We start from the raw sequence: 13,530 nt of genomic DNA on the forward strand, positions 1-13,530 counted from the left end.
TGACAAGTTGTGTACTAATTAAATGAGGAAAAGTCTAATATCACTTTTTCATAATTCATTTTCACATGATGACAAATATTAATGAATGTGTAACTGTTAAATACTGCTAGCCAAGGTTTTGAAACAGAAGAATCAGTTATACACTCTAGTCTATGTGAAACCCTTATTTTAAGGTTTGAGGTTTAATTTACTTTTGAATGATGGGGATTAGAATTGCATACTTATCTGTTATATTCTAGGGAAGGGGACGCTGAGGAAAGCCTGGGATCACCCAGCGATCCAAGTTTCTCACCAGTTTCCTGGAGTATCAGTGGCAAATATCTAGCAGGCGCTTTGGAAAAGATGGTGAATATCTGGCAAGTTAATGGTAAGAGTCATGTAAACACTAGTAAACTGCTGAAACTAGTTTTTTTAAAACTTTCCTCTTAGGCTTCTGAACAGTGGTTTCTCTTCACCTTGAAACTCACAAGCCTTCCAACAACTTTGATGAAAATCTATGCGCTGTGTGCTTCAAATTAGAGAGGAAGTGCTCATTTATTGACTTTTCTTTCTGGGACTGTCAACTAACCTAGTAGTTATAAACTTAAATTTTTTTTCATGTACTACTAAGTATTCAGAATAGGGTTTGAGGAGATGTAGTCGTCACTGAATTTTAAGCTATATATTCTTTTGAATTGCTTGAAGTATTTCTATTATGTTTATTTTGTAGGTATAAATTCTTGTCAGTTTTTATTATTCCTCTCTGGAAAGTAAAAATAATTATTGTAATATTGAGCTTTTTAGTATTTTTGTTTGTTTTTTACATATTTGAGGAATAGCTGTTCTGTGTCACATATTTGAGGAATAGCTGTTCTGTCACATATTTGAGGAATAGCTAGCCTTAACTGCAGGTAAGTTTCTTATGCTAATCTGGTTATCAGTAATTGTTGAGAAAGGACTTAAGTGCTTGACATCTGTACATTCAGTGTTTTTTCTTTACACTCTCTTCTATAAAGGTACCATTTTGTCCTGTTAATAGTTACAGATAGCCAGGCGTGATGACATGTGCCTGGAACCTTAGGGAATCAGGAGGCTGAGGCCCAAGGATTGCTTGGGCCTGGGAGTTTGAGGCTGCAGTGAGCCATGATCATGCCACTGCACTCACTCCAACTTGGGCAATAGAGCAAGACCCTCTCTCAAAAAAAAAAAAAAACAAAAAACAAACAAACAAAAAAACCAGTTACAGAAAAACATTAATTTTATTTATTTATTTATTTTGAGATGGAGTCTCACTCTGTCACTCAGGCTGGAGTGCAGTGGCGTGATCTCGGCTCACTGCAGCCTCCGCCTCCCAGATAGCTGGGACTACAGGCGTGCGCCACCATGCCTGGCCAATTTTTTTTGTAGTTTTAGTAGAGACGAGATTTCACCATGTTGGCTAGGCTGGTCTCGAACTCCTGACCTCAGGTAATCGACCTGCCTTGGCCTCCCAAAGTGCTAGGATTACAGGCATGAGCCACTGTGCCCAGCTGAAAAAGTTTAATTTTATGATCATATATAGTATATAAATGAAGGATCCTGCCTTCACAGTCTTATTTATTAGCAGGCTATTATGAAATTCGGAACTGCTTTGAGTGTGTTTTAGAATTAAGTAATATTTATTTTTGTTCCTTTTTTTTCTTTTTAATAATTAAGTAACAACTAGTCAACATTTTTTCCCTCTTTAGGAGGAAAAGGATTAGTAGATATTCAGCCTCATTGGGTATCTGCCCTGGCTTGGCCAGAAGAGGGTCCGGCTGCAGCCTGGTCAGGAGAGTCTCCAGAATTGTTGTTGGTGGGACGGATGGATGGATCTCTGGGACTGATTGAAGTTGTTGATGTGTCCACCATGCACCGTCGAGAATTGGAGCATTGCTATCGAAAGGATGGTAAATGACTGCACTTATGTCTAGTTGACAGAGTCTCTAACTTCCTTTCTAGACTTAGCTTTTTGGCACTTACTTTTAAAAATGCCAAGTGAATATTATCTTTGGTTTGTTTTCAAAATTTTCCAGTCATGTTTTAATTCTAATTAGTTGCTGAATTGAAAGATATTTATCTCCCAGCCCCCACCACACATCTCTGCCAAAATGAGATTTAATGGTATTATATTAGTCATTCATCTTTTGTGTGACTTAATATTTATAGCAGATTCCAAGTCTCCTTTGAAAGTTAGGACTGTCCTAACTTTCATCATCATTATTGATGGAGATGAAATTTTGTGTGTGTGTGTGGTTTTTTTTTTTTTTTTTGAGAAGGAGTCTCACTCTGTTACCAGGCTGGAGTGCAGTGGTGTGATCTTGGCTCACTGCAACCTCTGACTCCCTGGTTCAAGCTATTCTCCTGCCTCAGCCTCCTGAGTAGCTGGGATTACAGGCATTCACCACCACGCCCAGCTAATTTTTGTATTTTTAGTAGAGACAAGGTTTCACCATGTTGGCCAGGATGGTCTTGATCTCCAGACCTTGTGATCCCCCTGCCTCGACCTCCCACAGTGCTGGGATTACAGGCGTGAGCCAATGCGCCTGGCTGAGATGAAATTGTCTTTAAAAAAATTAGTAAAATTGAAGTAATGGAGGAAGGGGGAAGAGGGGAATTCCTGGTCTGACAAGAGAGTAGGAAGTCTGCTTTCTTCTTACTGTGGTGTTCCTTTGAATATGAATGCATCTCACTAGGTTTTGTTGGTTGTCTGGGGGAAGTTGGGTAATTCAAAGGTCATAGTGCCTGCTTACATGGTATTCCATTAACAGAAGAGGTTTATTTTGTTTGTTTAGAAATAGGTAATACTTTGATAGGGTTGAAAAATTTAAGTTTTAAAACATATACAGTGAAAAGTCTTTCTCCCATCTGCTCAGTTCCCACACTCCCATTCTACCCTCACAGATACTGTTTTTACTTCTTTTGTAGCCTTTCAGTGTTACATATACTTAAAGAAGCAAATAGAAATATAGATTGTTAGAACAGAACATTTTGATAGAATGTGGAAACATACTGAATAGGGAATATTAAATCAGCAGAAAAAGAGATGTAATTTTCTTTCTGTGATTTGAATTATTTCACTTCTTAGTATCATGGTAGATTCTGGACCAAAAGGAAAGAACCTACGGTGACTTAAAATCAGCAAAGCAATTTAATTTTTGTCTTTATTTTTCAACAACCGCCTGAAAAAGAATGAAAGATTATAAATTAGGTAGTCCTTGTCACAGTTAAGTGACACTTTTAAGAAGTATGTTACGTGGAATCCCCACTGTACGCCTACATTTTGTCTAAATGCATTAAAGAGCTATTTGGAAACTTAACTTGCAGTGGTTACATTATCATTATTTGTTTCAGTCTCTGTCTTTTAAGTCAGACAATGACAAATAATTCTCTTTTTCTTATTTTTATTTTGTTTTTATCATGTTAGTGTCTGTTACTTGCATTGCATGGTTCAGTGAAGACAGACCATTTGCTGTGGGATATTTTGATGGAAAATTATTACTGGGAACAAAGGAACCACTTGAGAAAGGAGGCATTGTTCTAATTGACGCACATAAGGTAAATGCATCTTTAAAAAACATAATTTTATGGGATACAAGTGCAATTTTGTTACATGCATAGATTACACAGTGGCGAAGTCAGAAATTTTAGGATATCCATCACCCAAATGACATACATTGTACCCATCAAGTAATCTCTCATAATCTACCCTCCTCCCAGCCCTCACCCTTCCAAGTCTTCTTTGTCTACCATTCCACACTCTAGGCCCATGTGTACACATGAGTTCCCTTTTCCCCACTGTCTTGCCAACAACTGTTGTTTTTTTGTCTTTTTAATAATAACCACTTAAAAGTGAAAAAAATCTAATATTTGTCTTTCTGTGTCTGACTTATTTCACTTAAGATAATGGGGTCCAGTTCCAACCATGTTGCTGTAAAATACCTGATTTCATTCTTTTTATGGCTGCATAGTATCCCATTGTTTATGTATACCACGTTTTCATTATCTGGTCATCCATTGATGGACACTTAGGTTGATTCCATATCTTTGGTATTGTGAATGGTGCTGTGGTAAACATATGAGTGCAGGTATCTCTTTGAGGAAATGATTTATTTTCCTTTGGGTAGACACTCCGTAGTGGGATTGCTGGATCCAATGGTAGTTCTGTTTTTTGTTCATTGAGAAATCCCCATACTGTTTTTGATAGAGTTTGTACTAATTTACATTCCCACCAACAGTGTTTAAGAGCTCCCTTTTTGCCACTTTCTTGCCAGCATCTGTTGTTTTTTGTCTTTTTAATAATAACCATCCTGACTGGGGTGAGATGATATCTCATTGTGGTTTTATTTTTTTATTTTTTTTAATTTAAATTTTTATTTTTTTAGACGGAGTCTAGCTTTGTCGCCCAGGCTGGAGTACAGTGGCGCGATCTTGGCTCACTGCAATTTCCACCCCCCAGGTTCAAGCAATTCTCCTGCCTCAGTCTCCTGAGTAGCTGGGATTACAGGTGCCCACCACCATTCCTGGCTAATTTTTATATTTTTGGTGGAGACAGAGTTTCACCATATTGGTCAGGCTGGTCTTGAGCTCCTGACCCCAAGTGATCTGCCCCCCTCAGCCTCCCAAAGTGCTGGATTACAGGCGTGAGCCAACGCTCATGGCTCATTGTGGTTTGAATTTGCTTTTCTCTGATGATGAGTGATATTGAGCATTTTTTCATATGCCTGTTGGCTATTTGTATATATTCTGGTAAAAGCATCTTTACCAGATAGTTGCTTTTTCTTGTTTCTTTTTTCCCCCTCCTGAGACGGAGTCTTGCCCTGTCACCCAGGCACAACCTCGGCTCACTGCAGCCTCCGCTTCCTGGGTTCAAGCAATTTTCCTGCCTCAGCCTCCTGAGTAGCTGGGATTACAGGTGCCTGCCACTACTCCCAGCTAATTTTTTTTTTTTTTTGTATTTTTAGTAGAGACGGGGTTTCACCATGCTGGCCAGGCTGGTCTTGAATTCCTGACTTCATGATCCGCCCACCTCAGCCTCCCAAAGTGCTGGGATTACGGGCATGAGCCCCGGCACCCAGCCTTCTTGGTTTTTTTTTTTTTTTATTACTCGACTATTGCTTGATACTAGTTTCTTTTAAAATTTTTTAACGTCAGTCAGTTATACCTTAATGTTCTATTATTGCACAAAATCTTTGGACAGTGGATATACATGGATAAGTCTATGTAAAAATAAATAAGCCATGAAAGAGTAAAGCCAACACCCTGGGAATGATGGCTTTAAAGGTAAAGCCAATACCTCCCAAGGTGTCAGAATGCCTCCCAGTAATGTCAGAAATTCCATTCATGAAGAATGATTTTTTTTTTACCTTAAACAGAAGTTACCAATTCAGATATTTACAGGACCATCTAGGCGAATAGCATAAATGCATGAAACCAGGAAGCTGGAAGGTGTGGAAGAGGATTGAAAAATAAAAATAAAATCAGAAGAGCACAGTGATCACAACCATATAAACACAAAACATATCCCAGATTCTTATAAGTGTTTGCTGTTGAGGTGTGAGGGGTGCTTTTGTTTTAAGTCTCTTCTTTTTCATACTGTAATGATTACCAGTCAATAAGGATAACTCTTAATAAATACACATGCTAATGAGAGATAGCATTAGTCAGAATTTATCTGACTAATCCCTTTTTAGTGAGAATTTCATAATTTGTTCATCCTACTAACATTTGTTGAGCTTTAACAGCAGCAAATATATATGACACAGACTATATTAAAGGGTAAGTTGGTCTAGTGATTGGGAATGATATGGTAGCATCTGATTTGCATAAAATATTGATTTCAAAATAATTGAGTTATAGAAATATAGATGCTAAGAAACATAGGTTATATATTACTGAATTTAAAGTATTTGTGAAGGAAACATTACTCTGATTTTTTTTTTTTCTCTTCCTTCCATTTTAAGGATACTCTTATTAGCATGAAGTGGGACCCTACAGGTCATATTCTTATGACATGTGCCAAAGAAGACAGTGTGAAACTCTGGAGCTCTATTTCAGGATGCTGGCGCTGTCTACATTCACTCTGCCATCCCTCTATTGTAAATGGCATTGCTTGGTGCCGCCTTCCAGGGAAAGGATCCAAGTTGCAGTTACTGATGGCTACGTATGTTGTCAATTTGCATCTATGCGTCTTAGTTTTTATATTGGTATAGACTGTTATTTGCATTAAGTGTGGCTTCTCAGTAGTCTTAAAGAGTTTATTGCCAGTTACTATTCTTATAACGTGTAACATTATAAGATTACCTTGCTGGGCGCGGTGGCTCACGCCTGTAATCCCAGCACTTTGGGAGGCCGAGGCAGGCGGATCACGAAGTCAGGAGATGGAGACCATCCTGGCTAACACGGTGAAACCCCGTCTGTACTAAAAATATAAAAAATTAGCCAGGCGTGGTGACGGGCGCCTGTAGTCACAGCTACTCGGGAGGCTGAGGCAGGAGAATGGCATGAACCCAGGAGGCAGAGGTTGCAGTGAGCAGAGATAACGCCACTGCACTCCGGCCTGGGTGACAGAGCGAGACTCCGTCTCCAAAAAAAAAAAAAAAAAAAAAGATTACCTCAGAGAAAAGAAAAAGCAGTAATTGTCCAGTGTGAAACTTGGTATGTTATCTCCTTATCTCTGGGTGTGATGTTAGAATATTGGCCTCGGTTATATTTCTTGTAAAAGATTGTATGTACTACAAGTAAGTTTAAAAAATAATGTAGTGGTTCTGTCAGATCTTAATTGATTGCAATTTGGAAATATTTTTACTTATGCATATTGACTTGTTTTGGTTTTATGTAATCAATTTTTTTAAGTGGCTGTCAGAGTGGTTTAGTATGTGTTTGGCGCATTCCGCAAGATACTACACAGACCAGTGTGACTAGTGCAGAAGGATGGTGGGACCAGGAATCAAATTGCCAGGTAACATTCTGATGTTTTTGAAGACTTTATCTGAAACTATGGAAAATATATTACATCAAAGTAATTCTCCCTTTGTTTACTAAAAAAATCATTACCATATCCCAAAGGGCAAGATCCATTGGGAAATATAAGTAATTGTCATCCTGAATTAGCTTAATTTTTTATAAATCAGAGATAACATAATTACTTGGTCAAATGAGATATTCCATACATATTAAGTGGTGAGTGTTACTGTGATAGTGGATATAATTAATACTACAGATAGACAAGTCATAAGTTGTTAGTACATTAAAGCAGAAACTCCATGGGAGCACATCCATCCAAAGAATCTCCAGCTGATGCCAGAATCCTTGCTATGGAGAATGATTTGTTTACATTAAACAGAAGTTACAAATTTATATATTTAGAGAGCCCTCTAGGCAAGTAACATAAATTCATGAGGCTAGGGTCAGAAGGTTTGGAGAGGGCAAAAAAACAAAAACAGAAAAAAAACGAAGAAGCATAGATGCTTTATATAAAGGCACACAGCTGATTGTCAGTTTCCAGAATTAAGAGCGTGTTGTTACCAGATTGTTTTATTTTTTTTCTGTAGATGCTAAGAATCCAATGTTTAAGTAAAATCTCCCAATAGTGAACATTGGCACCTAACTTAAAATTGTTTAAAACACTGAGTGGCCAGTCAGATTGCATCTCTGAGCTACCAGTTTGTAACTTCTGTTGCCTTCCTTTTGCTCACGATACCCTTGGAAGAAATACACTTTACATCATCTTTGGGTAATGAATATATCTAGTATTATGTTGTCATAACTGAAAGGAAGAAGGAGCTTAAGGGTGGAGAGAAAGGGTGAAGAGGGAGGGAAGGAGTAGCCAACTCACTAATAGGAGAATATCACAGAATATCACAGCAGTGGAGGTAGGAGTACTACAGATAAGTCTGGTTTTACTCTTTGTGCTGGAGGGTAACCCTATAGACAGGCCTTACCTATGTCACTTCTAAAGCCTGCAGAACAAATGTGTGACAGACAGAACCATCAGCCGACAAAAAGAGAAATCTATTTATGTAGAGTCAGCATGTGCAGTTCACAAATGTTAGGGTATAAAAATGAAAATTACATGAAGTGAAAATTAAAAAAATAAAACACTGGTTACAAAGTAGTCAGAATTTTCCTGTCTCTGAGGGATAATTAGAACTTTGAGATGTTATTTCTGTAGTTTGAAGACTGGAAAACTAGTTTAGAAATATATTTTTTTAAAAAAGATGAAAGTCAGCTTCAACAAAGGAGAATCAGATATTTTATTATTGATTCAGTCAAGCTAACGATCCTTTATGAGGAAAATTCTCTCCCCCTTGCCAATTTTATTCTGAAATATAAAATTTCCAAGAGTGAATGATAAATCTTGAACTTATAATTTATCTTTATTTTAATGCATGTTAAAAATAATGAATTTCAGGATGGATGTAGGAAATCGTCAGGAGCCAAGTGTGTTTATCAGCTGCGGGGACACATCACTCCTGTTCGGACTGTTGCCTTTAGTTCTGATGGGTTGGCCCTGGTGTCTGGTGGACTAGGTGGGCTCATGAACATTTGGTCTTTAAGGGTAAGAGCATAGATTTTATTTATATGTTAAGGAATATTTTGACATTAACTTAAACACATATGATAAAAATTAACCAATCCTAGAAACATTTTATATAGTAATCTCTTGAATGCTGAGGAAACTTCTTTCAGAATGCTCTGCCCTTACATTTTTCTTACTAATGATAAGTATTTTTAAAATCAGCTGGGTCCTAGAAAATGAGGTAGTAGGTATGTGATTGGACATTGCTGAATTTAGCTAAAATGTAGACTTTAGAATATGTTTTTGTCAATGTGAAGTATAAACTTAAATGTAAATTATACCTAAAGTTCAATGATCTGTATTGGTAAATATATCTCATTTTAGGATGGCTCTGTCTTGCAAACTGTTGTGATAGGCTCTGGAGCTATTCAGACCACAGTATGGATTCCAGAAGTTGGAGTAGCTGCTTGCTCAAATAGATCAAAGGTAATATTGTAGTTATATCAAATGATGGGGTGTAACCTTGTAAGGAACTTTAGAAATCATAATGTAACCCCCTCACTTTATGGAGGAGAAACCTGATATCCAGAGGGATTACTGCTTGTCCAAAACAGTCCAACTATTTAGTAGCAGAAGGAGAATTAGAACTTAAGTCTTCTGCTTAACTTTTTCTACTACACCCTATGCTTCGGCGACAGTGCTTAGATGTTGAACAATTTCATTTCCGTTGGAAGTGATGAAGTAGATTTTGACTTTCTGCCATGATTTTTGACAATAGCACTAAACTATCTCAAGGCTGGGCACAGTGGCTCATGCCTGTAATTCCACCACTTTGAGGAGGCCGGGGTGGGCAGATTGCCTGAGGTCAGGAGTTCAAGACCAGCCTGGCCAACATAGTGAAACCCATCTCTACTAAAAATACAAAAATTAGCCAGGCGTGGTGGCAAATGCCTATAGTCTCAGCTACTTGGAAGGCTGAGGCAGGAGAATTACTTGAACTCAGGAGGCAGAGGTTTCAGTGAGCCAAGATTGCGCCATTGTACTCCAACCTGGGCGACAGAGCGAGAGCCCATCCCAAAGGAAAAAAAAACGATCTCAAACAAATTTTCCCTGGAAAGAACCAGCATTGCAAAGCCATTTAAGCATACAAAATATATCTTGGCTTTCAAATTTAATATTCTAGGAAAAATGCTGGTCCCCTGCTGTGAAGTAATTCTATGATACAACATTATTCCCTACAGTATTATTTTTCATACCCTTAAAGATTAGAGCCAATGTGCCGATTTAATTTACATTTTATATGGTTAAATGATGTTAAAATAAGCTGTAAACCTTCATGAAAGGTTCTACTGAAAGTAAAATGTAGAATCAGACCCTAGGCAGTAGTGGCCTGTGCAGAATAAGCCATAGAGCCAGAGTTAAAGCAGTGCTACCTCTTTTGCAGCTATCCTTGTAGTCATGTCAGACATGACTTTTGAAATATACTAGATACCTTATTCTGCAAGTTCTGAAGAAATAGTTAATAATTGACGTTATTTCCTTTTAAAGTACCAGCTAATCTGAGGTAGTTCACAAATTTTATTATATCTCATTATTTTTTACTTAGACAAAGTTTAGGATATTTTGAAGTTCCATAGGCATTAAAAGTATAGCCTTTTTGGATATACAGTATCCAAAAAGCAAAGATGTCCCAGTTACTAGAAGGAATTTCACAGATGAAATGGTGATAGCATTATTTTTTATTTAAACAAATTTATCATGTGGCATGATTTATTTTCAACCAGGATGTTTTGGTCGTGAATTGTACAGCAGAATGGGCAGCTGCCAATCACGTTTTGGCAACCTGTCGGACAGCACTGAAACAGCAGGGTGTTCTGGGATTGAACATGGCTCCCTGCATGAGAGCATTTCTGGAGCGGCTCCCCATGATGCTTCAGGAGCAGTATGCCTACGAAAAGGTAACTCATTACACTCACTCCTAGAGATCCACAGATACCCAGTGCTTTCAATTTGATTATAACCTTGAACTTATCCCTTAAGAGCATGAGGTCTGAGAAAAATAAGTGGGGCTATTTGGGCAGAATCAAATGAAGGTAAGTCATGCCTAAAAGAGTTGTTCAGCAACCCTAAGTCTATTCTTGCTTTATTTTCACCAGAGTAAAATAAGGAAACAAACAAACACCAAGTTTGTATTACTGTTTTTCAGATTTATTCACTCCAAAGCTTCTTAAAATACCTACGCAGCAGAATACCATCTTCCCTTTTCTGACCCACACATATATCTATTTTTATATGGCTTGGCCATTCCAAAGTTGAGGGATAGGGATGGATGTGGGTATCAGAGTGAACATTGTCTCCACTTGTCGGATAAATCTTTGTGGAAAATTTAGTGGAAGAGCTATGTTGAATTAATTGAGTAGGGTCATTGAATACTGGAATGAGGAATTATAGCATTTGAACTTGTCCAGACAGTGATCCTAAAGTAGCCTGTCTTCCAGCCCTCAGTAGTCACAGTGTACTGACCCCAGCAGAACTCTTTGATTTTTTTTTTTCTTCTTTTTTTGCCAAACTACATTAATGTAATCAGCTGTTACCACACCCAGTTAATTTCACTAACCTATTTGCTCAAGTTTTCTTTTCTGAATCACTCAGGCTCCACAACTAGGGAATGCCATGGAAGAAGAAAGGATTTTCCTTTGATAGCTACCAGGATTCTTTTGTAAAGGAGGAAAGTGAGAAGAACAGATCTCTGTAGTTTAATAGTTACCTGCTTTTTTTTCCAATCAAGAAAAACCGTGATGAAAGTGTACTATATGCAGTGTGATATCTTAGATTGGATCCTGGAGCAGAAAACGAGTATTAATGGGAAAACTGAGGAAAACCAAATCAAGTTCTGTGGTTTAGTTAGTATTGTACCAATGTTAGTTTGTTAGTTTTGATAAATGTGCCGGGGTTGTATAAGATGTTAACATTAGATAAAGTTGGGTGAAGGGTATACAGCAATTCTCGGTACTGTCTGTACAACTCTAAATCTAAATTTATTTCCTAGCAAAAAGCTTAAACAGTAAACTTCAAAAATAAGACTCCAGACTTTCAGACTACAGTAGGTTAATTTAGAATATTTGGCACAAACTTTTCGACATAACATCCTTGTATTTTCTTTTAGCCTCATGTGGTTTGTGGCGACCAGCTTGTTCACAGCCCCTATATGCAATGCTTGGCTTCCCTTGCTGTGGGACTTCATCTGGATCAGCTGTTGTGTAACCCTCCAGTGCCACCACACCACCAGAACTGTCTCCCTGACCCTGCATCCTGGAATCCAAATGAATGGGCCTGGTTAGAATGTTTCTCAACCACTATAAAGGCTGCTGAAGCCCTGACCAATGGAGCCCAGTTTCCAGAATCTTTTACCGTTCCAGATCTAGAACCTGTTCCAGAGGATGAACTTGTATTTCTAATGGTAAATGTACTGTGAGCTGCTATTATTTGCAGCTGAGATTTTATCATGGGTATTTGGCATATAGCAGACCCCTAGTAAGTCTTTGCTAGTATGAATGGCTAGAAGTTAAGAGAAGTGGAAAATATTTTTCTTTCAGATAGTCACTTTCAATCTGATGGCAGGCCTCTATAGTGGCAGGAATTGGTAATGTAAGCACTGTTGAACTCTTGTAAACCTGCCAGCTCTCAATGACATAGTCCCATATTTTCTCACTTTCTTTTGTCCATAGGTACTTTGTTAGTGCCTTACCTGTAAATATCTTAGCATCTTTTCCTGGTCATCTTGTGGGTTATATGCCACATATAGATTCTAATTTGTTTGGCATTTCAAGCAAGTCTTTAATTAGCATCAAATAAAATATAAAAGAGCATCCTGATTGTCATTTCATTCTGATTGTATTTGAGAGTGTATACTGTAGAAACTGTGACATAGATAAAATACCTGTGTAGACTACAGGCCAGCACATGATCTAACAACCTCTTTGTATACTTAAGATTTATGTATACAACCATTTGGATAGATAACTATTAACACAATGTGGAACAGATAAATATAAATTGAGTAAAATTATGTAACTGTAGTCATGTATCACTTAATGACAGGGATATGTTCTGAGAAATGCATTGTTAGGCATTCTTGACACTGGGAATATCATAGAGTGCATAGTACTTACCCAAATCTAGGTGATATAGCCTACTTACACAAGACTATATGGTATAGTCTGATTATTCCTAGGCTACAAACCTGTATGGAATGTTACTGTATTCAGTGCTCTAGGCAGTTGTAACACAGTGGTAATTATTTGTGTATGTAAACATAGAAGGTGTAATAAAAATAAGGTTTTATAATCTTATGAAACCATCTTCATACATGCAGTTTGTTGTTGACTGAAATGTCATGTGGCACAAAAGTATAGAATATTGTAATCAGAAAATGTCCTTCTAAGCCCATTTGGCCCAACTCTGTAATTTTGTAGATGAGGAAGCTGAAGCCCAGAAAGGTGAAGTGATTTGCCCACAGCTACACAAAGAGTTTATAGGGGTGTGGGGTCCTGCTCATGACCTTTTACCTGTGGGTGTTCAGAAAACACATGGCTAGCTTTGAATCACCAGTACTGTAGTGATAGTGATAGTGAAAGTGTTTATAATAAAGGGAAATACTGACAATGCATAAAATCAAGTTTGACATAATTATAAAACTGCTCTTAATTTCTCATGATATTACCATGTTCTTTTTTGGAAATAAGACTTAATAATTAGAAGAGCACTTTCTTGTTAATAGCCGCTGAATCTTGCCTAAGCAGAATTGATCATTATGTATCCCCTGTTTTTCAGGATAACAGTAAATGGATTAATGGCATGGATGAACAAATTATGTCTTGGGCAACTTCCAGACCTGAGGTCAGTAAAGATGAAGATAACTGTATGATGATTCTCAGTTAGTGTTTTGATTCTAAATGCTTGTGCATTTGTACCCTGGTGTCTCCCATACAGGCTGGCACACACTTGGTACT

General features: G+C 37.7%; 1 protein-coding gene across 11 annotated transcripts in view; it reads left to right on the forward strand.

Moving 5' to 3' along the window:
- LOC105488799 (HECT and RLD domain containing E3 ubiquitin protein ligase family member 1) overlaps positions 1-13,530 on the forward strand; it is a 223,402-nt gene that overhangs the window by 184,384 nt on the left and 25,488 nt on the right. For all 11 annotated transcript variants that reach the window (XM_011753240.3, XM_011753230.3, XM_011753281.3 and 8 more), the window contains 10 exons: positions 240-367; positions 1,707-1,907; positions 3,425-3,555; positions 5,961-6,160; positions 6,853-6,958; positions 8,411-8,557; positions 8,903-9,004; positions 10,303-10,476; positions 11,685-11,978; positions 13,352-13,417. In XM_011753240.3, the coding sequence (XP_011751542.2) occupies positions 240-367; positions 1,707-1,907; positions 3,425-3,555; positions 5,961-6,160; positions 6,853-6,958; positions 8,411-8,557; positions 8,903-9,004; positions 10,303-10,476; positions 11,685-11,978; positions 13,352-13,417 (1,549 nt within the window). The remainder of the gene's footprint in view (positions 1-239; positions 368-1,706; positions 1,908-3,424; positions 3,556-5,960; positions 6,161-6,852; positions 6,959-8,410; positions 8,558-8,902; positions 9,005-10,302; positions 10,477-11,684; positions 11,979-13,351; positions 13,418-13,530) is intronic.

The sequence above is a fragment of the Macaca nemestrina genome, chromosome 7 (assembly GCF_043159975.1).
Source record: "Macaca nemestrina isolate mMacNem1 chromosome 7, mMacNem.hap1, whole genome shotgun sequence".
In the NCBI taxonomy this organism is placed as follows: Eukaryota; Metazoa; Chordata; class Mammalia; order Primates; family Cercopithecidae; genus Macaca; species Macaca nemestrina.